The sequence below is a fragment of the Empidonax traillii genome, unplaced genomic scaffold (genome assembly GCF_003031625.1).
Source record: "Empidonax traillii isolate 1590-97213 ecotype Southwest subspecies unplaced genomic scaffold, ASM303162v1 scaffold4:size3804566, whole genome shotgun sequence".
Lineage (NCBI taxonomy): Eukaryota > Metazoa > Chordata > Aves > Passeriformes > Tyrannidae > Empidonax > Empidonax traillii.
Genome location: NW_020955197.1, coordinates 1,491,742 through 1,518,375, shown reverse-complemented (window position 1 = coordinate 1,518,375; position 26,634 = coordinate 1,491,742). Strand labels below are relative to the sequence as shown.

At 39.7% G+C, this 26,634-nt stretch overlaps 2 protein-coding genes and 1 long non-coding RNA gene across 4 annotated transcripts; 2 read left to right on the top strand and 1 right to left on the bottom strand.

Moving 5' to 3' along the window:
• The first annotated feature begins 1,898 nt into the window (after positions 1 to 1,898).
• On the top strand, positions 1,899 to 5,152 carry LYSMD3 (LysM domain containing 3). The gene is made up of 2 exons (XM_027877886.1): positions 1,899 to 2,180; positions 4,075 to 5,152. The coding sequence occupies exons 1-2, from the start codon at positions 1,920 to 1,922 to the stop codon at positions 4,681 to 4,683; spliced, it is 870 nt and encodes a 289-aa protein (XP_027733687.1). The 5' UTR covers positions 1,899 to 1,919; the 3' UTR covers positions 4,684 to 5,152.
• Positions 5,153 to 6,950: 1,798 nt separating this feature from the next.
• LOC114054618 lies at positions 6,951 to 9,008 on the top strand. Its single transcript, XR_003570510.1, has 2 exons — positions 6,951 to 8,307; positions 8,438 to 9,008. It is a non-coding gene; the product is annotated as an uncharacterized LOC114054618 (long non-coding RNA).
• A 72-nt stretch (positions 9,009 to 9,080) lies between these two features.
• On the bottom strand, positions 9,081 to 26,634 carry POLR3G (RNA polymerase III subunit G). Of its 2 annotated transcripts, XM_027877910.1 has the most exons (9): positions 26,577 to 26,634; positions 25,956 to 26,156; positions 22,410 to 22,538; positions 19,854 to 19,983; positions 15,577 to 15,639; positions 14,840 to 14,890; positions 11,786 to 11,853; positions 10,796 to 10,924; positions 9,081 to 10,323 (listed from the first exon to the last, which is right to left on the bottom strand). In XM_027877910.1, the coding sequence occupies exons 3-9, from the start codon at positions 22,527 to 22,529 to the stop codon at positions 10,237 to 10,239; spliced, it is 648 nt and encodes a 215-aa protein (XP_027733711.1). In that variant the 5' UTR covers positions 22,530 to 22,538; positions 25,956 to 26,156; positions 26,577 to 26,634; the 3' UTR covers positions 9,081 to 10,236. The 2 variants fall into 2 exon arrangements, with proteins under 2 accessions (XP_027733711.1, XP_027733718.1); XM_027877917.1 differs by lacking the exons at positions 9,081 to 10,323; positions 10,796 to 10,924; positions 11,786 to 11,853 and adding an exon at positions 13,837 to 14,314.

The window sequence follows — 26,634 nt, the reverse complement described above, 5'->3', positions numbered from 1 at the left end:
CCTGACTTGTAAGAAACTTTGGTTTGAGGAAATTCTAATTACATTTGGCATCTACGGCAATATTTTAACAAATGTAGAATACGAAAGCCTGAAAATTATCTTCTGTTAGCTAGGTACAATTTCCTGCAGGCAGGAAATCCTGTTTAAATGGTAGTACTATTCCACGGTTCTCCACAAAGGGCAGCAATCTGGGCAGACTTCCTTGAAATGGCCAGATCATCATTTTAGGCTGACTACTGTACCTGAAAATATTTATATTCTTTCAGGCAAACCTTCTCTTACAACACAGAAATTCTGTGCTCTTGAGAGAACATCTACGTGAAAGGTATTGCTTTTCTTGTAGATGCTATTTAGCTAGGGAGTACCTAGACAGCCTTAGGAACATTTTCATTTTAATGGATCCATCCCTCATTGACAACAGAACATTATTTTAAGGTAGATATAGATACATGTATGTGTGTGTATATATACATATATACATAATTATCCTTTAAAATAGGGTGAGACACAAGAAAATGCTGCACCTTGATAGTTTATTTTACAGTGTCTGGAAATATGGCTCCAATTAAGCTTTTGTGGATGTGAATGTGACACTCAATAGAGCTACATAATTGTTAGCTCTTATGTTTATGTCCCTCAAGCCATCTAGTTTTCAAAACTCAAACACATTTCTAGCCACTTTGGCTGTTCAGGAAAGCCTGGAAACATAACAAAACTCAAAAACAAAAAGGAAAAGACTCTTCAAGATTAGATTTAATCTTTATAGGAACTAGACTTGCAAACGTATCTGTCTTCAGCAGCAATTCGATCATTTTTACAACATATTTAGCCTAATCTCAGAGCTATCAATTTTTCTAAGGAATACTGTACTTGCTCCTGCTGTAACCAAAACTTCCTTCTAAGGCTGTCAGAAACCCACACTGTGTTAAAGTTACTAGGTAGACTAGGAAGTCTACCTAGTGCCTTGGCACCCCAACAGCTGCTCAGAGTCCTTTAGAGTAAAAATTACTTTACTAGGGGAGGAAAGTTGAAATACTAACAGGGCTCAATTTACGGTGTCTCTCGTTAGAAACTCACATCAGCGTGAGCTGCACACCTGTACCTCTGCAGCACCAGTCCTGAGGGGACAGGTGCGGGGGCATAAAAGGAAACTGCCCGGCACCTTCTGAGGGCGCAGCAGTGCAGGACTCGCAGGCAGGTACAGAATGCGCAGAAGAGCTGGGAATATTTAACAGGCAAAAAGGGGTCTCTTACTGGCCCAAATAGACGGCGGCTTCGTACCCGAGCAGCCTTCATTTCTTCACAAAGATGAGCAAGAGCGAAAAGAAAACCCCACGACCGAACTCGCACAGGGGCAGCTCGAGGGGAAGGCGCGGTGAAGCGCCTCCCTGTACAGCGCCCCGGCCTCCAGCGCCGGGCGGCCCAGCGGCGGCGGGGCCGGGACACGCGGGGCGGCGGGGCCGGGACACGCGGGGCGGCGGGGCCGGGACACGCGGGGCGGCGGGGCCGGGACACGCGGGGCGGCGGGGCCGGGACACGCGGGGCGGCGGGGCCGGGACACGCGGGGCGGCGGGGCCGGGACAGACTCATCCCCACGGCCGACGTAGCCCCCCTAGACCCGCACGGAGCCGCCCACCAGGGCAACTCCTCGCTCGCTCGCCCGCCGGCCCTCCCCCAGAGGTGGGGCGGGACCGGCGCCGAGCCGTGGCGGCGCTGCGGACGTGGCGGCACGGCCGCCATAGCTGAGCGGAGCCAGGCGGGCTGGGGCAGGCGGGGCCCTCCCTCCCTCTGCCCTCCTCCCCGCCGGGGCCAGTGGGCGCTGGGCGGGGGCGGGGACGGAGATACGGAGGAGGGACCGGCGTGGGTTTCCCCTTGGAGGGCGTCAGGGCCGCGGTGCGTTGTAGGGCCGCCCGCGGAGTATGGCCGGCAGGGGTGCGGGCAGCGGCCCGCAGGGACCCGCTGTGGCGCAGCCGCCCGCCGGAGGTCACCTGTACCCTGTGGTGAGCGCCGAGAGCGAGTGCCCGGAGGAGGAGGGTGAGGTGTCGGAGCTGCGGCCGCGGGGCAGGGAGAAAGTCCGGCGGAGCACGTCCAGGGACAGGCTAGATGATATTGTGCTCCTGACGAGGGACATCCGGGAGGGGGACACGCTGAACGCGATCGCGCTGCAGTTCTGCTGCTCGGTAAGGGCCCGGGCCCGGCCGTGGGGACGCCGCGGGCCTCAGGAGTGGAAAATGACGTCAGGGTGTCACTGTGGCGGCAGCTTTCCTGTTCCGTGGGCTTTTGCCCCAAAAGCTGCTGAAAGTGCACGAAACAAGTGCATGGCTTTGCTTACGGCGCCCTGAGAGACCACACGTTACAGTCAAAGGTCATCACTTCAGTGATATCCTCGCTGTTAGGCTGGTGATGAGGGGGGTTGTTGCTGTACCACTTAAAGGTTTGTGTGAAACCCTAATTCCATGAAAGTAGGGGGGAAAATCTGTAGTCTTATTATGAGCAGTATCTGTAGTATGTATCTGTAGTATCTGTAGTCTTATTATGAGCAATTTAGCTAAATTGCCTAAATATTTTAAGCCTGAACTTGTACCGTTGGGAACGTTCCACCCCTGTGTGCCCTTCTTGGTGCTCACTGCTTCCAGCTAAGTTCTTACCTTAGTCTGTTGAATGTCCCTCCTACCCAGTCATTTTGTCTGGCCAGTACTAATTAAGGCAGTGCCATCTGTCATGGCTTATGTTTCCAGTTTTAACACGAAATCAGTGGTGTGTTTTGGTGGGACTGACTGCTAAGTGTGCAGGGGCCAAGAGGTCACATTCAAAATCCATATTTTACAGAACTCTTGCTATTTTATAATTCCTAAGGCAGAAACAGAATTGGGGGCCTCTTGTTGTAAGCTTAGGTACTGAAGTCTTGACATAACTATTTCCTAATCATGACAGACCTTAGCCTCATTACTCAGTTTTTGGCTTCAGAACCCACTGCAATTAAGTATTTGGAGCAGGTTTACTAGATCAGGCCTCAATAAAAAAGGAGATAATTGAGTTGTGCTCTTCCTTGGAAACTCAGGAGAATGTGGAAGAGCAATCCTGGAGTTTTAGGCAGAAAGTATAACTTGAGTTGTGGTGGGATCACTAACCACTAGGGTAAATGCTGAGTTTGGCAGTCTTTTATGCTAATCCAATTTATTCAGCATGGGACACATAACAAATACCTTGTCACAGAAACTGAAAAACTTTTTCATGTTCTAAAGTTGATGTGAAATTGGGTACAGTGCATCCTAAAATGGGCATGATTCCTGTGTGTTTTGCAGGTGTTGCAGAAACTGCAACTGATTTAAAATTCTGATTTGGAAGTACTTCATTATGGTGAGGTTTGTGGTTGTGCCTTCTATGGTGAGGGAGTTCCTGTCTCTGAGTGAAAGCCAATGATTATCCAAGGGCACTTAAAACCCTGCAGAGTACTTTTCACATTAGACTAAAAATCTGAAGTTATTGAGAGCAAAATGAGATTTGGAGCAAGAATAGCAAAAGGGGAGAGCTGACTTGGGTAGGGTAGATGACATTTTTAAGTTATGCTTGGCTTCTGTCTTAGCCCTCAGAAGCAACAAAAAACACAGCTAGGGCTAGATGAATTGGAAACTCACTAATTTGTAATAGTCCCAATTCAGAAGTTTTCAATTTAATTAGGAACTCAGTAAGTTACATCATTTGAAAACAGAGTAAAGTTAAAGTCTCATTCCTTTCACAGAGATAGTTGCCAAGTGATTGATGAACATACACTGCGTAAATGTGTGTGTGTGAAGTGGCTTTCAGTGTTCTTATCTGAAGTGACAAAGTTTGTTACCTCATAATTAATTCCCTTCTCACTGTAATGTTGTTCAGATTTGGTCTTTGACCTCTTCTTACTTCATACTGTTTCAATGGGTATCTGTTTAAAAAAAAAAAAAAAAAAAAGTAAAGCAAAACAAAGGTCTTGCCTTTATTTCCATAGGAAAGACTCGTATTTCTAAAGGATATGGTACTATTAAGAGTTGCGTTTCAATGGGGCTGCAATGTTTTAACTGTTGTTCCTATTTTTAGGTTGCAGATATCAAGAGAGTTAACAATCTTATCAACGATCAAGATTTCTTTGCCCTGAGGTCTATCAAAATTCCAGTGAAAAAGTTCAGTGTATTGACTGAAACGCACGTCCCTCCAAAAGGAAGACCAGTCTTTCGGCCCGCTCTCTATTCTCCAGAAGTGCAGGAGACATCACTTTCTGATAAATTCTCTGCTAATGAGACTGCTGGCAACTTCTTAAAGGAAGTGGATCGAGATATAGAAGAAATAGTGAAGTGTAATGATACAAAGAGAGAGAACCTTAATGAAGTTGTTTCTGCTTTAGCAGCCCAACAGGTCTGTTTTGAAACTGATGGTAAAACTAAAAAAAGCAAGGATCCTTACTACGGAGCAGACTGGGGTATAGGATGGTGGACAGCAGTAGTGATTATGTTGATCATTGGCATAGTAACTCCAGTTTTTTATCTCCTGTATTACGAAGTTCTGGTGAAAGCAGATGTCAGTCACCATTCTACAATGGAATCTTCCCATTTGTTTGTCACAGCAGTATCGCATCAGAAACAAATAGAAAATAGAATAAATCCAGCGAATGTTATGAATGTTGATAATCAAGGAGACTTTCAGCATTAACAATGGAATACCCCATGTAACTGTTATTGGTAGACACATAACATAGTGTTAGGTAAAGGGGAAGCTACAGAATGCAAAATGTACTTGGAACGCAGTGGAAACGAGAACTGATACATGACTTGCCCTCATGGGTAGTGGTCCACCAGAGGGATATTTCTGGGGATCATGTAATCTCTGAATATGCCTGAGACAGGCAGTTTGCAAGATTGGGATACAAATTAAGCTATAAAATCGTCTCTGAAGCTTTGCACTTTTTTCTATTTTGATAGACATATGTTTTTTAATTAATGATGAGGTGAAAAAATATAGTTTGAACTAACACACAAGGAGTCTCACTGTGCGTTTTACAGCCCAGAAATGGTCATATGGGGATATCTTAACTTTTAAACATCTGAAAATATTTACAGAATTCTTAGTACTCTTGACATTTTAATATCAGGTTTACAGTTGTCAAAATGCTGTTCTCATATTTTTATCTTTCTTATAGAGTAAGATTTTTTTTTTTAGAACTCAATCATTCCATAATTAATTGCCACTATGAAGTTCTTTTTTTACAAGTGACTTCTACAGAGGCAGTAGCAAATACTTAAGCCAGAATCTTTAATTCTTGTGCCTGTGGTCAACCCTTCTTCAGTACTTTTCAATGTAGGCAGTGGAATAATTTGTTTTCTCCGTGTGACACAGTCCAGTTGAGAGAATCGTCCTGAAACTTCACATTCTTCTATGTATCCTGCTGAAAACTGACTGGACTGCATTCTCATCTGGTCAGCTGTGTGTAGGAATGAAAGAAGTGCAGACATGTGGCACCTTGCTGTAATCAATTTGGTTTTCCCCCCTTCAGTCAATCTCAATTCACTACCAACTGATTCTTCAGACAGCAGTCATGTGGGTTCTGAATATGCTAATAGTCTTGTGCCCATGAACATCCAACACGTTTTCCTGAAATCTCCTAGAAAATTTCCAGTGAGGTTTAATGCCTGATAGCAAATTGCAGCAGAATAGGCAAGTTGGAGCTTCAGACTTGTTCTTTACATGGTAGTGTATTTTATCAACTACTCTGTTCTTGAACATTTCACTTGGAGTTTCATGGTCAACCTTGGTTTTCCCCTTTCTTTCTCCCCTGAAGGAAACAAACAAACCAACAACAATCAAAACAAAACAAAAACCCACAACTCTGGACTCTTTATACCGAAAGGAGGAGGTACTTGTGTACTCAGAATACTTATAAATAAAAACTGAGATGGTGCCTGTAATTTTTTTTGTCGTTGTTTATCTTGTGGAGCAAAATTCCATTGCCTTGCTTAAAATACTATTTATTACCAAAACCCAAGATTAACTAACTTGATTACAACTTATAAAGAGAGAAGTGGAAAAATAATCAGTATCCTTTAAACTATTATTGTAAGCTTTCCATTGAGTGTCTTGACTAAGTATGTAGGTGTATATATATACAGTATTAAAAAATCTGGTAAAGTGAATGTTTCCTTACTATGGAGTTATTTCGAAGTGCTTTATCAGGTTCTGAGAGTAAAGACTTAGGCCCCATCTATTCTTGGGGCAGGTAGTCTTCACTGGTATGCCAAGTGTATGCACATGAATTGGCTAACTTGTATTATATTGAAATTGAGGGCAGGCCAAAGCTGGAGGGAAAATGGTGTACAGTTAGGTTTGTGAACCTGTGGCTCTTAAACCCTTTGTTCAAAAGGGCAGCTGTGGAGATAGTGAACCTACTCATAGTCTCTGCACTAGACAAGAGATACAAATAGGCATGAACTTAATGGTTCACATAATACTCATTTTGAAAGATCTTTTATAGTAATAGTTCTTTTCATGAAGACAATATGCCAGGAACACAAACATAAACACTGAGATACTAATTCTAGGTAATGCTGTGTGAAAAACTGCATTGCAAAATACTTTTTGGTGGCTAAAGTGATACAGCTTCTGGGATTAAAACTTTAAAAGGACTTACTCTAATCCAGACGAGAGTTTTGGCATGTGAAGACGTATGTTTTCTATAAGGTATGGAACTTGGTATATAATGTGTCAACTTTTTTGCTGCAAGCTTATTTACTAGTTTGCTTCTTCCTCCATCATTCTGTTCCTGAAATGAATCTCAACAGTTCTAATACTTTATCCTTCCATTTCTTACAGATTCATTAAAACACATTAAATTAGCTATTGTGATGAAGCCTAATTTACTGCACAACCTGAATTGATGGCTATTAACCCATATAGCACTTTTTAATTAGAGAGTTAACTTTATCAGAAGATGTAGGAGGTCTTTTTCCAAGATTGTAGGACTCCTGGTCCTGGTAAACTACACGGATTGGGTAGCACAGCTTTCTGCAGGATGCAGGGATCTTCACTGTTTTTTCCAAAGTACAACACAACTGGAAATGCATCATCACATCAGCTCTGAATAAACAAGTAACTGCTCTGTAGGAAACTTAAATCTGACTTAAGTTAAAACCTGGAAAGTTAGTCTTCTAGAAATGGACTTGTTAAAAATAAAACCAGCAACGAAACTATAAAGTAACTGAGTTGTAAATCACCTTTTGGATTAATTGCAACATATTGATCAGGAAGTTGGTTTTAATTTAAGGTGCATATTGCACTGTTGGATAATATAAAATTGAAATGTTTTAAATCTGCTATACTTTGGGTTACATTGTCACAAACAGTCTTTGTATAACTTTTATAAAGCCTGAAAATACAACTTTGTAAAACACTTCTGAGTGAGGATGCAAGTCTTATTTTAAATACTTCTGCTCTTTTGCTTTTAGAAAAACATAAGTAATACTTGTAAAATAAAGGTTTTATTTTAGACAGTGATGGAAGTGGTACATATAATCTTAGCTGTACATACTGTGCATGTCTTTGTACAGGAGGCCCCTACTTGTATTTGTTTTGGCCAATTTTTATGTATGATCTAAAATAAAAATCCTTGGCTAGCAAGCATTTTGTTGGCAGTAGCTGCACATAGCATTTACATCTAGCATACCATAACTGCAGCCTTAATGGTTTGTCCTGTTCATGGCTTGTAAACTTGGAAGTTTTCCACATAAGTTTCTGAGAACTTGTTAATTCCCAGAAGTAGATATGAAAAATTAAGGTAGGGATCAGTGAAATTCTTAGATGGTTATATGACTACACACGGAAAGCAATGTTATTCTATGCTATAAAGACAGGATTTGAATAGATGCCTGTCAAAATCTGAAGTTTGCTGAAAACCAAAGAACAGATTCATTGTCATTATGGTCTTGCAATAGATTCTAAGTGATAGAAGATCAGCTTCTAAGAAGAGTTGCACCTCTTAAAGAGCACAATCTTACTGCTTTTTGGAAGTGCTTTAGCACAGAGCTGTGTCCTTGCAGAACTTGGCATGCTCCTAAGCAATGGCCTTATTGTTAAACCAGTCATAGAGGGTCCAGCCTAAGATGTGCAGTTCCCTCTGGAGGACAGTGACTACAGTTTACCTTTTAAAGGTCTCAAAAAGACCTGATTTTTGCCAGTGTAGTATTTCTCAACAGTGCAGCAGAGAGGCAGTTGTCTCATCCATTAGCAGTATGATGGGTGAAGGAGGTCATTAGTCCTCAAGAATTACTGTCTGCTACAGGATCAGTTATTGTACTCACTCAGGCAAGCCACAGCTTGCAAACAAATTGTAACTTGTGCAGTAATTCTTTTCCTGTTTTAGTTTTGTAATTCCATCTTTGGCAAAAGCTATGTAATTGCATTCCTTGTTTCAGAGGCAGGGAGTCTCACTGTTCACTGTGCATGGGGCAAACAGCCAGCAAGAGCAGTTACAGTTAGGGAAAGTGAATTTTCAGCATGTTTGCCTCACTCACATCTTCTGTCTCTGTTTTGTATATCACACAAAGAAGCAGGCAACCCAACTGCTGACGTGTGATGTTTAAAAGAAAACTGAAAGAACGTATTTCCTGTGCAATGCAGTAGAATCTTTATTAAACATTTGTAGTCAATAAACACTTCAAAATAAAAGTGATATACCTCTGAGGTGTGACTTGCATAGCATTTTAGTTTGATTTCCTTTAAATATGATAGGTATTTTATCAGAATATGTAAAAGCTACACCTTAAGGACTAAATTCTTACTGCATATAGAAGTGACAGAATAAAGCAGAACTGTTTCTCAGTCACCAGTGAGGTGAAGTATTGCTTTTCAGAATGCCAGACATGCCAGACATGTAAGGAAAACTACTATAGTTTCCTTTGCTGATAAAAGGAATTGGCTTTGTTTAAAACTTTTCATTAGAGCCAGTAACAGTGCTTATTAACAGAAACATAATGTTTTAAGAATGTTAAAAAACAAACAAACAAACAAAAACCCACAAAAACCACAAACAAAAACCAACCAACCAAAAAAAACCCCAAAACAAAACAACCCCCCACAACAATCAATAGTAATGTAATAACACTGACCAATAATATTTTGTACCATCAAAAGTGACACAAAGAATGCTCTGTTACTGTACTATTTAAACTCAGTAATAAGTTTTCAACACTTCAGCTTTTGTTCTTAAATAGAATTGATGTTTCCAAACATTCTGGTTTTGCTAATCTTAGCATTCTTCCTTTATTTTTCTAATTAAAACCTCATGCATTAAAATATTGCACCACATTCTTTTATTTTGGGGTTTTATTTTCTATTGATTTGCTCTCTGTGTCTTTTTTGTTCTGTAGGAAGTAAAGAAATGCATTAACAATTACATAGATACATATCATCTGCCTTCTCACTTAACAGCTCTGTGAGGTAAGAAAGTCTAACAGGTGGAGAAATGGAGGCAAAGGACTGAAATTTTCATTAATTCGTGAAACCAGGATTCTGTAATTTTTCCAACTTTTGCCACATACTCTTTTAAAATCAAATTTTCCTTAATTATGACTTATGTAGGTTCATGAAGGTAATGTAATACATTTTACCAAAATACTAAAGCCAATGTATTCTTCTAACTACAGTAATGGCTTTTCAAATTACTTTGTTGTTTGTCTATATTTCTAAGTTTTTTTCAAGTCAGTTTATATTAAAGTGCTTAGTCATCAATTATTTTCAGTCACCTGAACTCAAAAGTTACATAAGTTTTTTCAGAGAAGTCAGCTGCCAAATGCAAGCAGTTTATGTCCATAAAGGCCATATCTCTTTTGCTGAAGTCATCAAGAATTTCATTACTGGTTTCAAGATTTCACTGCTGAGGCACAGAACTGACTAGTGCAAATGCTTAGGCACAATTTCAAGTAAAATGCATACATTCTTCTTCTGTGCAGAGGCAACACAATGGCATATAGCTTACTTCATCAGAAGGCATTCCAGAAGAGCTTAAAAAGGTGCAAAACATTTGGCAAAAGAACAAAACAAAGGATCTCATATCCTTTTTTTACATCATAGTACCATTAAACTCAGACGTGGTTTTGGAAAGTCTGCTTAAAACCAACAGAGCTAAAGCATTAGGTCTGTTGATATTTAGCCTACCTCCAGAATTCTACTTCAAGTAGTGTAATGCTTGAGCAGTGTAGCACCTAGCAACCGCAGTTAGTATGTTGCTTCATCCATACTGTCATCATTGGCAGCACCAAAGTCATCTCCATTGTCAAAATAGGAGGAAATGTAGTCATTTTCCTAAACCAATTGAAGAAAAAAATCTATCACTTCATCTGTGGAGAACACAATTTATAAAAGAAACATTCTTTAAACAGCACTTGAGCCCCCACCTTTTAAAGCAGTAGTAGATTTTATTTTCTTGGCAAAGAAAAAGGAAAATACTGCAATGAAGTTCTGATACCTATGAAAGAAGAGGCATCATTGTTTCAGTGATGAAAAAGACTAATTGTACATATTGATTGTGGCAGGACTCATTCCTGTGTGCACAATCTTTTTTTTCAGAGCTCTTTGTGAATAGTAAGTCTAAAACACCCAATTAAATGAACTACAACAAAATGTAGTGCAACAAAGATCATTAACATAATAACGCCTCCCACAACAACTCTCCTTCGGCATCAGAGAAGCTAGGGACATTTCTTTGGCTGCCAGCCAACACGTTACTCAATGAATGGGATGTGACTTTGTATAAACAGGAAAACTGACATTGTACCTCTTCATGTTCCTCTTCATCATTTTCCTCTGGTTCTTCTGCTTCTTCATCATCTTCATCTTCTTTGTCTTTTGTTTTGTCTTTCTCATCTTCAGATTTTTCCTCTTCATCATCCTTCTTTTCCAACTCCTGTCACAAGGCAATCTCCTTTACAAGGTAATCCCATATTACAGCAACAGGAATTCATAATACCAAAATATTGAACTGCAGTTAAGAGCAAAACAGCATAACAAAGTTAAGAGCATAACAATGGTGTGAAAATGTTTGTTGACATTTAAACCAATATGATGTGAAGCACAGGAATTTCATATAGACTTGGTCAAGCATCAGCCATCGCACTTAAAGATTAAAAAAACATGGCTTGTGTTATAGACTGATATGATGATTTCCCTTTACCATCCACTGGTAGCACAGTTGACAGGAAAAGGCCATGTCATTACTTGATAAAGCAATACCACATACTGTCTGTAATAATATAACTGCACCAAACAACTGATGGATCACCACAAGAACAAATACAAAGTTGTTCCACCTTTAAGCTTCCCATCCCCACATGATAAGTAATTTTCTGCAAAACAGAAGTCACTTTCTAAGTTTCTGTATGTTTCTTCCCTCCCAACTTACTAAATTGTTCTCACATCAGTGGATTGGTGAAACAGCAATAGATTTAAAAGCTCTGGCACCAGTTTCTCCTTCAGTAAGCTCCAACAGTAGCTCTGCTGTTTGCATTAGGCTGGATCGCTACCCAGTGAAGAGCAACTGATTGTTGTGTTCAGGTACAAACAGGAGCAGAGAAAATAATTTCTCCAGGCTCTATCCTTACTCTAACCCTTTTGCCATCACAGTGCAGAATAGCTGTCTGCTAGAGTAACATGACAAGGCCAAAATAAAGGGTGTTCTGGTTATTCCACTTGTACCAAAAACATACTAGGTTTCATTTTCCTTCAGCAATTTCTCTTGTAAAATTTAGAAAGAGTATGCACATCTTACCTCAATTTTTTTTATCACATCCAGATTACTTTTAGGCTCAAAGTTTTTTGCCTTTTTTGCTTTTGCACCTGGTGAAATAAAATACATCACTATTATTGTTTTAATATGGAAAGCACAAATTATCTTGTTTTACTTGGTCCCACAAGCTTACATCTTGAATATGCCAGGGAAATCTTTCCATACTGGCTGCATTAAAATTACCTTAGACTTTGAGCTACATCGTTCATAGAGGTGTAAGTGCCCAGTTTATGTAAGACATGCCTAGAAAGCCAATCTGAATTTCAGTTTTAACAAGCAGTTGACAAAATGTTTGGCTTAAGTATGATGTCCAGCTTCACAAAATACTTGTCACCTACCTACTCGCAGTATGTTAAGAAACTAGAACAAAATCTCACTCGTTATTTTTCATCATCTTGAAAAGATAGAAATTCATTGTTACGAATTTATACAATGCAGTTCACGGCGGTTCATTAGCTGTAACGCAGAAGGCATGGTTACTGTAGCTACATGGCTCTTGCACCATAGCTGGCTCTTATCTAATGAGTCCACAGAGTGTATTTGCACCTAGTTCCCTGATTCATTAATATAATCTTTACCAGGTTACTCCCTGATCAATTATATGGTGGAGCAAAGGTCAAAAATAGCACTCCATATACTCAGGTAAGAGCTACCTGAATGGCATCACCCTATATCAAAGTTGCCCAAATACCAGCCTAATACTCAAGGAAGCAGAATCCTGAGAACTGCTGAGCAAACGACTGTATTTTGTCAAACACATTTGTCATATATAACATTGAGTTTGTTTCAGTGCTTTGCCTAGGAAACAATTATGTGACTAAAGTAGTGCAAAGAGCTGAGGGGAGTCAAGCTGCTCTGTAAAAACATGAACAACATCAAAGCAAACACATCCAGAATAAAGAAGGCTTTTAAAGAAAAAAAGTGTAGAATGCAATTCAGAATTACCATCTCTGCACAAAGTCCCACAGGCTTTTAGATTAAATGCAGATAGAACAGACATGTAAGATTTGTCCTTAAATGCCAAACATCTTTGGCCCTTATCATAAAATTAGAGATCCTGACCCATCTTTAGTAGAACTTCAAGCAAAATAGCTCTGTACATAATATACCTTAGAGGTGCAAGGGAATATAATTTAATCTGATTTCCAAATACACATTCTTGAAGTACTTGGGCTAAAATGCATGTACCTGATTACTATATACTTATGCATATGGCTGGCCTACAATGTCAGCTGAACCCAGTCAGCACCTTTTTTTTCTTTTTCTTTTTTTTTCTTTTTTCCTTTTGTTTGTTTTGTTTTGTTTTGTTTTGTTTTTGGGAGGCAGCGCTGGTATCTAGAATACTGTGTTCCATAGCCCAGGGGCAGTGTGGGAGAGATGTGGAATTCTACCCAAAGTTTTGTCACTAAGAAGGCTTAAAGGGTCAGATCTTTTGCTTAAAACATTCAGGGAAACTAGAAAGAAGAAGGGAGAGATGTGTAAAAATAAAGCTGTCCCTGTACATATAACTGTGCAAGGATCCCCAAACCACTCCTGCATGCTACAATGGGGAATGGTAGGAAGCCTGGTTGAATTTCTGTGCAAATTCTCTTGACTCACTCACCTTTGTTCCACAAGTGTCACCTAAGTTAGCTGTCCTCAAAATACAACTAAGATATGTACCAGGAGGGCTGATGTGTCACTGATCAGCTACATACAAATATCCTGAGTCATATAACTTTTGTATGCCCTCTGTATCATCAGAATTCCCCAAAAAACCTAAAACACATAGGTTTTGCTTTTAAGGGCAGCTGTTTTTTTAATCAAATCAAATTCTGATGATCACCTGATCTCTTCACCATTACAGCCATGTTAGAACATGTACTTTTAAGAGCCAATAGAGAAACTGGCACTAAAGAAAGATGAGAGATCCCGCAGTGAGCAATGATTTTCTCTTCATCATAATATTTTTTAAACAAGGAATAATAGTTATTTATTATTTCATTGGATCTTAGGGAGCTCCCTATTGTGCAGGGGCTTACCAAATCCAGTGGTTTCCTCTTGTGGGGGAAAAAAAATTAGGTGTATTCTAGTCCCACCTTTAGAAACTTTGCAAATAAGTATTTGATTTTCAGTTGAATCTTACAGTCTACCTTAGTACCATGCTTCTCAATGACATTCTTAAAAGGAACAAAGCTTCTAGCTGAGCCAGTCATTGTCACTACTGCACATTTCCATTTCTTTTTCTACTTTATCCTTGAACTGAAAAATGACACAGGAGAGACTTGGACAAAAAGAACAAGAAAATAAACAATTATATATAAATAGACAGCTAGATACAGGAGGCCAAGTGTTATTTCACATCATCAGAACAACAGACTTTTATAGAGAACTTAAAATAAATCATGCACACTAGAAAACACTTTGAAAAACAAATGATGCTGTGTAACAAAATTTTTTTTCCTGTAAGAACAGCCAATACCAGCTCCAACTGCTGTTGAAGGATCTGGTTCACAATTCTGCAGAATAAAGCTGAAAATAAACAAAAAAAGTAAAACCGGGGAAAATAGAAAATAACCCACATTAAACCTCATATAAAAGGCTTAAAAACCCCTACAAAACTCAACCAAATAATAAATAATTGAGAAACCTAAAATATAAAGGAAATCTGAACAGCTAGTTACTTACTGAATAGAAGGCTGAGTGTTGATTAAGATACAAGCTTTCAAAACAAAAAGGCTTGTGGTTTTGTTGTGGTTTTTTTTTTAACTTTTCACTGTTACATACCTCATATGTACAGTGCAATATGGTACATCAATACATGAGTCAGAAAAGGAAGATAAATCTATACAAATAAGTTAAAACATCCTATAAAAGCAAAGTAAAAATCACAAAAGGCAGGAAGACCAGTAAATTATTTAGAAAAAAATTGCCAAAAGGCTTGATTATTTGGACTAATTAACATTTCTATAATATTTTTTCCCCTAACCAACTCCAGTATGTCTTCTATCTCTCAACTAGTGCGTATTATTTGCTTCTTAAAAATATATAATATACCTTTTTTGGTTGTCTTCTTTTGTTTCATCTCTCTTGGGAGTCTTCTCCAATCTGTACAGAAAATAGCTCTAATGTAGAAAATTGATGATTTACTGCAGTAATCCTCTCCCTGCAACTCACGAAAGAAAGGAACAGGCCCCTGTTGTTCCTTGATCTTCTTTACAGGGATGCCAAAATGTTTTAGCACACAAAAGTTTTAGGGAATTCTAGCTGTAATTTAAATCAAGGAACTGGACTCAGGACTGTCATTTCCCCCACATAATGACAACTGGCCTCTACCCCAAAGAGACAAGTTCAGCCATTCCAGTGGCCCATTGACCCTTCAACTTACATTATGTAATTATGTTTGCAGTAGTGAGCTATACAGGTATGACTACCTATGACAGACATCAGGTTGGGTTATTTTTAGTAACATCAGTGTTTGCTCCAGTTCAAAACTAGTATCTGTGTGGTGAGTCAGGAAAAATGAAAACTAAAGTCAGAGCTGAAGCTTGTGTTTTTGTTGCAAATCAGTTGTTACAACTGAGTAAATAAATAAAATCAGATTCTTTCCTTCTTTTTTTCTGACAAAACAATACTTGCCTTGATCCAAAAACATGCAAAGGAATAACTCTCAACAAGAAATGCATGACTTGGTGAGGATTTTCATACTTTTTTATTGCTTGAAAAATAATGAATCAAACACTTAAAAGAGCAAGCATTTCATAGGTTAACAGAAAATTAGCCTCAGATGCTACCTGGAGTCCATGTTTTCTGCTCCTTTTCACTGTCCTGGTACTTTTGACTGTACCTCTCAACTGCTATAGAGAAGGATACAAAGAGTTATTAACTTCAGTTGATTAACAGGCAATCCAGACATAGTCCTCGATATTTTCCTGTAACTAAACATAAAGTGTATTTTTTTATTCTCCCATTAAACACTTTATTGTTGTCAAGAACTTAAAAAAAAAGCTCTCCAAAATTATTATAATTTATGCTTTTATCCTTGAAAAGCATGAAATTATGAAATGCAGATTTAATCAAGGCAAATAGGTTGAAACATCAAATGTAACACTAACTGTTATACTCTTCAAGATTTTCACAATCAAACCTTCGCTACAAAACCAGCCAGTGACATTTAACATCCCTACGTTAACCATTCAGAATTCCCAGGTTTCGGAAGGCTGTGTCTCAGTCTGATCATCACCTTCCAAGACTTTCAGTACTTCTGCAATGGAAAAGCTTTGCATCCCAAAAACCCTTTATGTGAAATCTGTAATGACAAAAGCATTATCAGAACTTTAGTATTTTTAAATCAATTCCCTTTTTTCTTACTGAATGCCCATCTGCAAAATCCACTTCATGCAAAATTAGCGAATCTGATTGCACTAATAACTCGTTATTCAAACAGGGATAATTTCTGTGGGTATTGTACAAAAAATAGTAACTGAGACAGTCTTTGATCTTTAGAGTCAAACACTTCTAACACAGAATCATAGAATGGTTTGGGTTGGAAGAGGACCTTGAAGATCACCTAGTGCCATGGGCAGGGGCACCTTCAACTATACCAGAGCCCCATCCAACCTGGCCTTGAACACTTCCAGAGATGGGGCATCCACCAGCTTCCCTGGGCAACCTCTTTCAGTGCCCCACCACCCTCACAGGAAACAAATCTTTCCCTAATATCTAAACTAAACCTACTCTGCTTCAATTTGAACACATTTCTCCTTGTCCTGTCACTACGTGCTCTTGTAAACAGTCTTGCCCCGTCTTTCCTCTAAGTTCCCTTCAGGTACTGGAAAGCCACAATAAGGTCACCCTGAAGCCTTCTCTTTTCCAGGCCAAACAATCCCAATTCTCTCAGCCTTTCCTAATAGGAGAACTGCTCCATCCCTCTGATCATCTTGGTGGCTTCCTCTGGACTTGCTCCAACAGACCCATGTCCTTCCTGTGCTGGGCCCCAAGAGCTGGATGTGGCACTGCAGGTGAGGTCTCATCAGAGGAGAACAGAGGGACAGAATCACCTCCCCTGACCCACTGCCCACACTGCTTTGGATGCAGCCCAGGACATGTTTGGCTTTCTGAGCTGTGAGTGCACACTGATGGCTCATGTTCAGCATCTCACAAACCAGCACCTCCAAACCCTGGCAGGGCTGCTCTTGATCCGTTCATCCCCAGCCTGTGGTGGTACTGGGAGTGCCCCAACCCAGGTGCAGCACCTTGCACTTGGTCTGTTAAACTTCATGAGATTCCCATGGGCCAGTAGTTTTGATTTCAGCTCAAGGCTCTTTAGTGAAGAAATACTGCCATCAGTACAAAAAATCATTGACTGACTCACACCTCTCACAACTAATGAATTCATTTGAAGCCGCTGCCAAGATGGCAGTCACCCAGTCATAGCAGATATACCTACAGGAAAAATATGAATGATTAATAGCTAATTTAATGAGGAAAATAAATTTCTATAGAATATGCCTGCTATTCACTCAACATGAGTACTGAAATGAATGATGGAAATCTATTCTATATGGGACACTAACACATAAAATTTACCAGGTAGCATTATATGCAGCTTTTGTTTACTACCTGAATAATAAGATAGATAGCTATATCCCAACTAATTAAAATGTTTTGTTTCTCGCACTTTCAAGGACGATTTGGCTCAGAGATGTGCTTAGGGTTTAAAATAATCCAGTCACTCTTGTAGCAAAGCCAATTTATGAAGTTCTTGCCTACAGTCCCCTCTCCTCCCTCCTCTTAGTTCTATCAGATGTTTTGATGAAATAAAGTGGAGCAAACAGTTGTAAAGCAGACAGAAAAGATCAGTTAAAAACAGTCTATTCTGGGGGATAAATGCAATTTTCTTAAAACTAGGCCACTTCTGCCACATAATGCAGTCCCAGAGAGAACTCCACACTATGACTGAGATGAAAACAAGCTTTTTAAACTGCTGACCACCACTGATGTAATTATACCACACCCCTCAGATGCAGAATTTTTGTACAACTGAAGATTTAACAAAAAGTTACCTCGACTTACCAACTTACTCTTGGTGAGATGATGATAGCATTCAAAGCATTATTTCAGTCTATCAAGTGGTCTATCTACTTTCCCTGCAACTTCCCATTTTGGTATTAAAAACCAGTATTCAAAGCTGGCAGTTCTACTAAGGAAAAGAGCAACAGAGAGAGATCTCTTCACCCAGAAAGAAAGTTGCAGAAACAAAGATGATTTCAAAATGATCACTAAGAACGATCACATGAGGCAAAGCTGGAAAAGAGAGATAACATTTTCTCATAAAGCAGCAGGCTCCTTGGAAATAACCGACTGGCTCTCAGGCAGAGCAGTTTCCTGTTTTGTGTCTCTAACGGAAATAGCAAACTTCAAGCCTGACAAAGATCAAGAGCACAGCAAGCCTCCAGCGAGATGAGAATCCAAACTGATTGAAATTTGTTTACTCAGAAGATGAAAGAGAAGATGTGATAAAAGAGTAATTTGGAGTTCTTATCTCATCATAAAAGGATCTAGAAATAAGGATCAGATCTGTTCTTTCCTCATAATCAGTTTTACCTGGCTGCACTGTCAGGGTCCAGTCTGGTCTGTGCTTGTGCAGCAGTAGAGCTGCATCCCAGTGGCTGCTGGGTTCCAGGTGCACATCAGGGGAAATACTCTGCCTTTTGTGAACCATAACATCAGTCTGTCAGTGTATTCACTGCTCACACTGCAGGACACTGCTCCATTTTATACTGGGCTTTAGTACAAGAACAAAGGGACAGTGAATAAGGTGTGGTATTCAGTGTTACAGTCAAAGCCTAATAAAAAAATTGCACAGTCTCAAAACCATCTAGAATTCACCACTACACCATGAACAGAAATTAGCAAAAATTCAGAGGGGATTACACTATGCACCTCTATGTTATCAACATCATGAATACTCAGTCAGAAAACATTCTGATGGTTTCGGGGTGGAAATTAAACCTTACATTTCAGAGTTTAAGTCAGCTCTCATTATTCAAAATCAGCACAAGATAGGAAGGAAAAGATTATCCAGTGTCTAACCACTTTGAATTTCTTAAACACTTTTATAGAGCTGTAACAGCACTTGCCATTTATATAATTCAGAATAAGCACTCAGGGGCCTGATACAACCAGGCAAAAAATCATGAATGAAAAGAACTTCTCGCAGTAATAACCTCTTGTGACTGGATTTACAATACCCCCACAGTATGGTAAACAGACATTTAAGTTTTCCTGCTCCAGTTTCCTTCTTTCCCACTAGCTCAGTTTTCTGACTGGGAAGTTTGAATTTAACAATACAATGATGTATGACTGGATGTCAAGTATAGAAGAGAATTTATTGTTATCAAACAATAACATAGCAGTTAATATTTAATTACATGCAAGCAAAAGAAATTCTGAGATCAGGTAGAATAAGATCAAGATCTGGCTTCTAATCCAGCTCTGCTTCTGGTGTAAATCTCAGTAAACCACTTATCCTCACCTCAGTCTTCATATTTCCAGTGACTTGTCAGTAACACTTACAAATATTTCCTGAATGGACTTAGGGGGAAAAAAAGCTGAGTACCTTTTAAAATGTTCACCCATTAAATATGATATTGATTAGTTTGAGTATGTCTTTACACAATGAAAGCTGAATTTCAACACTATTATTTACTATGGATTTCTTTGCTCTAATGCCAAATTTTATGGTATTTTAACATGTAGAAATGCCTATTTCACTTGTATTGGCTAGCATATAATTGAAAAGACTGCATGGAGTTGGTCTAAATGTTTCTTACTGTATACCAAATGAAGTAGATGTTTGATACCTTTTTCTTTTTCAACAGAAGTTGCTTTCCAGTTATAGTACTTGTAGGTGTCACCTATGATTTCAATAAGTGTAAAAGCAGAAAAATTCACTATTATTTTAAGTTGCTATTTTTTATCAGTATGAAACTCATCTTCAACACATGCATTTCACTATATCAACCTTTCCAGAATAGTGACTAAAGATATAAATAAAAACCTCACAAACCTTGATGTTCTTCTTCTACTGTCAAAAAGTATGGCATTCTTTTCATAGTTTCTCTAAGATCTTGCTTTAAGGCCAACATATAATCTTCATCTTCTCCTGTTTTCAGAGGCACTGGCTTATTGTCTGTACTCTGTACAAATTACGTTTATTTTATATAAGGTCCTGATATCCACCAAATACACAGGTACACTAATAAAAGCTACAATAAACACATCTAATAAAAAAATGCAACTATGTGTTACACTACTTCACAAGTATACTATATTGCATTCTGACATGCATAGTAACTATGTTTACATCTAAATTTACACCTTATATAACTTCACTGTATCTTTCTGCAAAAATGTATCAAGAAATCAAGAAAAAATATGTTAAAACTGTGAAATAGTCAATCATAGTCATCTGACTAGCTAAAAGCAGTTTTTCTCACTAACCTTAGTCAGAGTAGTGCTGGACTTAAACCTCTTCTAAAATAGTGTTTTAACTGCATTAAGTATGATTTCTGAGTAACATGGACACCTTTTCCATGACTATTGTCATGGGAATAGGTAGTGTTGTCATACAACCAGGTAGCACACAGACCCTCACACAATTCAGTTTCTGTCCACTGAATTTAAATGAATTATCAAGGCTTGGATTTTTTTGGTTTGTATTTTTTTGGTAGTTGGTTATTGTGAAGGGTGTTTTTTGATTGTTGGTTGGTTTGGTTTCTTTGTTTGGTGGGGTTTATTTTATTTGTGTGTGTTGTAATTGGCGGTTTTGTTTGTTTGTTTTTGTTTTGTTGTTTGTTTGGGTTTTTTTGTGGGATTTGGTTTGGTTTGGTTTCTGTTTTTTGTTTTAACTATGAGTCTTGAATTTGGGAAAGATAAATACACAAAAACAGTTTCAAAAATATCCAGAATGCTAAAGACTGAATTACAGAATGGATGTTGTTTCTCTCACATGACAGATGGTGCACAATAAATACCTGTGTTAGGTTGCAGAGAAAAAAGTGCTGTCTCAAGTCCCAGAGCTGGGCCATGAAAGGATTTTACTGCTTCCAGCTATATTTAATAGTAACAATTCACTGCTTCATATAATTTCAGTGTCAGTCAACAGCTGTATCACACTTTTGGTCATAGATGACTCATTAAATCTAACACTTGAATTTTTTATTGAACCTAGTTATACAACTGGGTTAACTCTGATTTTCTTAAATGGCACTAGATTTGCCCTGAGAAGTTGAACTTGGTTCTGAAACTTTGTTCATAGAGGGAAGAAAGCATTTTAAACTTATCCATGGTATACATTAGATATACCGGGGTTAATAATTCTCCTACAAGGCTAACTGTAACTCAGAAACTGCAGATTATACAGAATTCAGATGGCACAGAACTGTGCTGTCAAGCAGACTGCAACATTCACATTAGAAACAGTTACAGATGATTTAGTAATATGAAATCACACAGCTTAATTGTAATGCTGGACTAAGAGAATAAACAGCATCTGGTTCAGTAAGTCAAAGCCTTGGGTGAGAAAGCTATTCAGAGAAATCTCAGCGTAGCACCACTCATATGTAAAACTTGCAAGTTCTGTATCATAACACGTGAGATTGAAAAAAATTTCATGCACTTCAATCAAATCCTGACATAACTGATAAATTCTCTTATATAAAATTACAACATTGTAAGACTACTTTTCTGCCTCAAAATTGTCCAAGCTTCCCTGCACAGCAAAACTCAGTCAGAAAATGCTCTTTCTTCCTCTTTAATTTTCAAATACATCCCAAATGCCAAGACTCAGTTAAGCTTCCTTAATTATACAAAGTATCTTTCAGTTATTTTCAAATGCTGGCTCCTGAGGTACACAACAATTCTACACAATCTTTCATCTTTGCATAAATAGCAATGATCTAAAGTGAGCAAATCCATTCACGGCCTCAAAGACTAGTGTAAATTAATTTCAGATGAATTTAGGTATCCAGTGTTACTGCTACTGTAATGTCCAGAAAACCGAATCATGATGAGGACTTTAACACACTAACAGCCTGCAAGCAATATAGTTAAATGTATAACATAATAACATATATAAATAATGACAACAGTTAGCAAAGGGACAGGAAATAACAATAAGAAAAATAATGACTTCTATTAAATACTTCAAAACTGGCCTAACTGCTTTGGGTTTTTCATATAATGGATAAATAAAATGGCCAGTCTCTTCGCGAACGAAGAACCGGGGAAGGTCTTTCCACCTTCCAGCCTGCGCATTGGATTTTTTAGGTGAGACACAGTGTGCGCGGAACTGAGCCCACCCTTTAATCCTGAGGTTCATCTGCCGGGGCCAAGCGAGCTTGGACCGTAGATGGATTGCCTTATGGGCTAACGAGTTCCATCTGCCCGGGGAGGGGCCCCGACCGGGAATCGTACCCGGGTCTCTGCAGTGACAGTGCAGCGTATTTTCCCCTGGACCACCGGGGGCTCCCGGGTTTTTCATATATTTCATGTTATTTAAACACAAGTGTGAACACACTTTACCTGGACACAAAATGTGCTCCACAGTACTGGCTGTACGTACTGGAAATGGTGGTGGTGGTTTACAGATGACATCAGGTAGAGCTGCACCTTTACCAAATCCAATAGCCTCAGTGTTGAAGGTAAATGAAGCACGTCCTCTTCCTCTACCTGATCCAGCCATCTGGAGGTGAATTATTACATATTTTTTAAATATGTAATATTTAAATATTACATATTTTTTAAATATTACATATTTTTTAAACATACATATTTTCATTACATGTTTCAAATCCATGTATATATTACCTAGAAAATTAATGTTTAACAAAGATCATAATCATTTTAAAAGGAAAGATCATTTTTAAACAGGAAGCCATTTTCACAGGATCTTCCATAAACCATAAATTTAGTACATGCCTAAAATCAGCTTCATTCCCATATTTCTTCCAGCTACCTCTGTGTGCCTGAAATTACCTCCCAACCTATGAGTTTTAAACTTTTCTAAACCCTAGTTTCACTGTATTGAGTTTAATTAGAACCAGAAACAAAAGGGGGAATAAAGGTTTAAGGACCCTGAACTTTATGTTAATACATTCTGCAACTTCTGAACTTTTTTCCAAAAGCTAGTTTGTGTTTATCATTCATGACTTCTTGATTCTTAGATTACTTTTTGTCTTTTATCTTAGTAACTAGTTTTGTCCTGAAGAAGTGACACAAAGAGGCTTAAGGTAATCAAAAGGTATCAAACGACTCCAGCAGGACTGTAAGCTAACTGCTGATAAAAGGAGTTTGTGTCTAACTAAAATATTTAACAAAGGCTATAAAAGAAAAAGAGCCTGCAAAACATTTACAGTTACATCTCTCCACTTTCAATGGTTACACTAGTTACACCAACCTTCATCTCATGAACTGCATGGCCTATGAGTTGACAAGTAAAGCAAAATGTGAGACTGGGGGAAGATGTCAAGAAGTGTGACACAACAGAAGCTTGGATGGAGCAGTGTGCTACTACTCACAGCCCAAGGCCACACAGAGATCCGTTCTAGACCCAGCCAAGAAATACCACAAGCTGTTTATCACTGACTACACGGTCACTGTACCGCACCTTGCTTAGTATGAACAGATCTGTTCCAGACCTACTGCTATACCTGCATCATCACAACTAGTTCTTCCCAAACAGAAGCAATGTCCTTTTTATTACATGCCAGTCAGAAACAGGTTGATGTCAGATTTTTCCTACATGTGATGTTCAAGAGAAATAAGCTCTGTTTGGATGAAACAAAATCACATTAAATATTTCCTGCAGCATGGAATACTGTCTACAACTAAGCAGAGAGACCTAAATAAATCATTTTTAGGAAAGAAAACAAAGCAAAAGCTAGGGCTAAGCATGTAATTAACTAGAATGTAAAAAAAAAAAAAAAAAAAAAAAAAAAAAAAAAAAAAAAAAAAAAAAAAAAAAAAAAAAAAAAAAAAAAAAAAAAAAAAAAAAAAAAAAAAAAAAAAAAAAAAAAAAAAAAAAAGGAAAAGAAAAAAAATGCTTTGAAAATAGGATGAAAAGCAAAAAGATAAAAGACATAGCCAAGCCCCAGATTTAAGCAATTATATATCCAGGTGTCTGTAGTGGGTTTCTCTGGCTGGGTTTTGGTAGTAGGGGGGCTACAGGGGTGGCTTCTGTTAAAAGCTTCCAGAAGCTTCCCCTGTCCCTGGAGCCAATGCCAGCCGGCTCCAGGATGGACTTCCTGCTGCTGGCCAAGGCCGAGCCAATCAGGAGTAACAGTAATGCCTCTGTGATAACATATTTAAGAACAGAAGGTTGTTGTGCAGAAAAAATTCCAGCCAGAGAAGAGCGGAGTACGAACATGGGAACAACAAGGTAGACACCGAGGTCAGTGCAGAAGGAGGGGCAGGAGGTGCTCCAGGTGCCGGAGCTGAGGCCCTGCAGCCCGTGGGGCAGCCCATGGTGGGGCAGCTGTGCCCCTGCAGCCCATGGAGGGACATCGGGGTGCAGAGACCCCCCTGCAGCCCTTGGAGGAGCCCATGCTGGAGCAGGGGGATGCATGAAGGAGGCTGTGACCCCGTGGGAGGCCCAAGATGGAGCAGGGTCCTGCCAGAGACCTGCAGCCCGTGGAGTAGGAAGCCCACACTGGAGCAGGTTTTTCCCAGGTAGGACTCGTGGCTCCTGTGGGAGACCCACATCGGTACAGCTCACTTGTGAAGGACTGCACTCCATGGAGAAGTGACCCACAGGACAAGCAGTTTGGGAAGAATTGGTGCCTGAGGGATGGACTCATGCCAGAGAGGTCCATCAGGGGCTGTCTCCTGTGGGAGGGACCCCATGGGAGCAGGGGAAGGACTCCTCTCTCTGGGCAGCAGCAGAAACAACTGACCGTAACCCCAATTACCCTGCAGTGGGGGAGGAGGGAGAACATGGAAGGAAGTAGGGGTGGGGAGAAGGTGTTTTTAAGACAGTTTTACTTCTCACTCTTTGGCTCTTATCCTGTTAGTAATAAATTTAAGTATTATCCTCATTTTGACACAAACAACAGAACAACACAACAAAATAAGAGATGTTGAGTTACCAAGAAGGGGCATGCTTTACATTAAATGTAGTGAATACAGAGGTTTATTTTTAAAATGTTGCTTTAAAATTAATTCTCAGTAAATTCCCTTGAAAAAGAGCATTAGTCTGATGAGAAGTAACAAGGTTTAATTAAAACTAGCAGTATTTCAACTCCAAATCTTACCCAAACTTGTTTTTTTTTCAGGCATACTGGCTTAGAAGATTTATATCTACTGACAGCATAAATTGATAGTGACAGATGACTGGACAAATCATGAAGGTGTAAGAAATAAATGAAACGGTTTTATTACAAGCAGGGTTTTCATGATTGCCTCATGATAAGGAGTTTGTGATCAGGGGTGTTCTGCAGTTGCCTATGATTGCAGTTCTGTTGCAGCTGTGACCTGTTAATAGTTGTGATCATGTTACTGTTGCTTACTGTTGCTGTGTAGAGGCGAACCGGGAAGCCTGTAAGACAATGAGACCAGCCAGGACTCATTGCCAAGGGAGCACGCGGCCGGGACAAAGAAACAATCTAATAGGTTGGTTAAAACGACCAATGGACTGCAAAAGAGAAGTGTGAGCCCATCTGAGAGACCCAATCGGGCTCAAGAAAAGGCTGTATTGCCTTTTAGGGAAGAAAGAGAGCAGAGCAGAGCATGGGAGGGACAAGGGAACAGCTATGCAAATCGAGAGACCTTAAAAGAACTGCCCCCCCCCCTCCCCCATCTCGGGTGTGCTCTCAGGCCCTGGCACGAGGCAAACCTGACCGCACCCAGCGCGCGCTGGAAATAAAGTTCCTTGTTTCACTTTATTTGGCCGTCTACGAAATATTAATTTGAGATATTTCTCACAAAGGGAAAGTAAAGTTGAACAACTGAGCCACTACACATGACAAAGTTACAACTAGTGCTCTGGCTTCCATGAGGGATGTCTAATGGAGCACCTGGGGGCATTTTCATGTTTATGGTTAGTTTGTGTGTCACTCACTGTATAAATGAGAAGATTTTCAGATTTAAGCTTTTAAAACTCCTTCAAACCTACGTATGCAGTTTCTCGGGCACTCACTCAGGGGAAGGCAGGTCCTCCTCAGCCTTGGGGAGGGAAAGGCCTCTGGAATCGGGATTCCTGGCAGCTGCGGGGCGGCTGGAGCGACGGCAGTGGACGGGAGCAGGCTGAGCACTCCCACGGGTTCTTGGTATCCTCAGAACGAAACACCCGATCGTGTTTTGTGGATCGTAGACCCTTGCTTTTCAGAAGCAGGTGCAATCAGTGGAAGGGAGGAACATATACAGAAGAAAGGACCGACTTCAGATACTAAGGTTTTGTGGTTGTTTTTGTTTGTTTGTTTGTTTGTTTTTGTTTTTTTGTTTTTTGTTTTGTTTTGTTTTTTTTTTTTAATCTGACGTTCCTAAAGGTAAACGGGTGAAGATGTTTGTCACGACGGTCACTAACCCCCGCAGTGTGCGGATACCCGGCTCCTCTCCGTCCCTTCCCCGCTCCCTCTCCCCTCCCTGACCGCCCGCCACTCCCGCCCCAACCTGTCGGGGGTCCCTGAAGGGCCCGGGGCGTTTCGAATCTCAGCCGCCTCCTCTGGGTACCGCCCCAGCAGGGCAGAGGATTCAACCCGATCGCTCCCTCCTGCTGCAGCCAAGCCCCCGCAACCGCTCAGGGCTCCCCCTCTCCTCACCCTCCGTGCTCCGCCCGCCGCTGCCGCAGTGGG